This window comes from Blastocystis sp. subtype 4 (genome assembly GCF_000743755.1).
Source record: "Blastocystis sp. subtype 4 strain WR1 chromosome Unknown seqid_0687, whole genome shotgun sequence".
NCBI lineage: Eukaryota > Bigyra > Opalinata > Blastocystidae > Blastocystis > Blastocystis sp. subtype 4.
The window spans coordinates 1-2,634 of NW_014568860.1; the positions used below are offsets into that span (position 1 = coordinate 1).

General features: G+C 36.3%; 1 protein-coding gene across 1 annotated transcript; it reads right to left on the bottom strand.

The window, feature by feature from the left end:
• Positions 1–310: 310 nt before the first annotated feature.
• Positions 311–696, bottom strand: JH06_5311 (hypothetical protein; the record flags this gene model as incomplete). Its single annotated transcript, XM_014669311.1, has 2 exons — positions 311–562; positions 592–696. 2 exons carry the CDS (start codon positions 694–696, stop codon positions 311–313), a joined length of 357 nt encoding a protein of 118 aa, XP_014524797.1.
• Between the last annotated feature and the right edge of the window lie 1,938 nt (positions 697–2,634).

A 2,634-nucleotide genomic window follows, 5' to 3' on the forward strand; every position in this document is an offset into this window, starting at 1 on the left:
ATAGAATCAACGTAATAACATGATTAGGAGAGTTTGAGAAGAAAACGAAAGATCCTTATGGAATTGCTTTCTTTGATATTTATCTGATTATTGTAGTGTGAAGATTGAACAATAGAGTGTATCAAAGTCAAATGAGGAATTCCCGTGGAACTCTTCTTTCTGTGTTATCTTTCCAACTGGACAGCATGGAGACATTTCATTATTTGGATAAGATGTATATATATCAATTAGATAATGGAAAGAGTAACAAGGAAAATGATTCAAGTTTAAACACAACAAACCTACAAACAAACAAGGCACTTTCAAACAACTATCGATGCATTGCTGGTTCTAATGTCAATTCGTTTGTTCCATCAGTAGCCGGAGCACTAACCACTAAAATGGTACCGCATTTCATTCGAATCAGTGGAAGAACAGTCGGACTATCTTGATTTCCAAAGTTCACTGCCATCAAATCACCATAGGAATCTGGTTCTTCGTTATACGGAACAACCTTCACTACACATGGTGCATCTACCATAATAGCATCAATGGTACGAGTCTGTGGATTTGGTTGAAGATTCTACAGTCAACTCTAAAATCCAAAAATACAGATGATACTTGAATAGACTGCTTAGAGATACCTTGTCCTTGCTGAAAGCTTCTTGAAAAGAACTTGATTTGGTCTATTGAAAGAGAAATACCCTTATTTGGCATTTTTGATGATAAGGTACAAACATCGACACTCTGGTTCTGTGGGGACACTTTTGTAACAACTGCATTCATAAGTTTATTCTGACACTTATTGAGTTATACATTCCTTACATCATAGACTATTGAAACTAAGTCATTCACTTCTACAGTAATATTCTGGATTCCAACTACAAATCAGTGGCTTTTGACGCATTCACCTCTTGTGTAGTACTTATCAATTACTTTCACATATTTCCTATATGTTGTTTTCACAGTTTCTGTGTTATCGATTCGGTAAGTGACAGTATCGCGATCAGGCTGTGTGGACACCACTTGCCCATTTACTAAACTATTCTACAAATAACGATTTTCAACAAATGCTCACATTGATTCTGACTTGAATTATGTCTCCAAAACTCGGATATGAGTACCCTTGAGGCTCAGCTTCTTTATATTTTAGAACATCATTCATAGTATCGTTTTGGAATGAGATAATACGCTTTTACGACCAGAGGATTTCGGCTCCCTATTTCGGACATCGCAATTGTCGCTTTTGTTAATATGAAGTTATATCGAGTAGTTTGGGGATTTCTTTTTGCCTATATGGGATATAAGGGTTGAATGCATTGATATGATATCATATATAGCAATAATGAGTGCTCTTGGTTATGATACATTCTTTGGAGGAATGGTAGATTCTTCCTACGAGGATGATGATGCTAACAAGAGTATGATATTGAATATTATCTCAGAAGTAGATCAAGATGCTCGTGTTGCTATCTCAAAGAATAAGAATTCATATCTTGTTCTTATTGGAAACGATATTAACAAGTATTGCTTTCTCTATCAGCCGGAATCGTACAGTTGTCGTTATGTTATGATTATAGAGTTATCTACTCCTTTGGAGGGGTTCGACGAGCCATTTTTGAACATACATTAATTGGATTACATATTCATCACATTATTGTAGTTTTTTGTTTATCCTTTCACTTGTAGACAATCGTGAATAGTGATATTATGGCTGGACGAATACATAGTGATATTCAAACAAGAAATGCATCTGATCGGTGGCATGTTATCCAAATTAATCCCATTCGGAGGTAGCTTATCAATATGATGGTGAACAATAGAAATGCGAATTTCAGAGGTGAAGTTCGGAAACTGCGAGCAAAAGTGAATGAAATTGTGGCACCAACTCCGATAGTTGCTCCTGCAACTATTATTTTTGATATTGGTGAATACTGTACATTTATACTCTGTTATTGAATATAGCTGCCGATTTCTTGAAGGTTTTGATTCAGTCTTATAGGGGTTCGTGTATTCAGTATATCATTTTCAACAAGAAGAAAATCATGACCAATTTAAAAAGCATCAACTTGATGATGGAACGTGCAGGATATCAACGTGTTCAGAAAACTCAGTCACAGTATATTGCAACTTTTGTGATCAAATCATCACCTATGTGGAAATAATGTAGTATACTCTGTTTCACACAAACATATTCACTTCTTTCCTTTTCCTTTAGCCTTCGCTTTTCGATCTGCTTCTTTCTTCTCTTTTCTTTCCTTCTTCTCTTGTTTACGTTTCTCTCGTTCTCGATCAATCTCTCGTTTAGTTTCAATCTCATTCTTCCGGGCAGCTTCCAACTTCTCATCCTTCTTCTTTGCCTCTTCCACTTCCTTCTTTTGCAATTTCTTTTCCATTTGTTTCTGTCTCACATCATCTTGCATCTCTTCCTTTGTCTGTGTATTGTACAAGTATTCTCCCTGATACAAACCACTCTCCACAGCTAGCAGTTTCAGACGCATCCGAGGTCCTAATTCACTCAATTTCACTGCTTGTTTCAAGGTTCCAGAAGAGGTTGAGGCCGTACTTACTCCCGAAGCAGTTGAATCTCCTTCCATAAAGTCATATTCATCGCCATTATCTCCATTCAGAATGAATCTATATCATATTCCACAA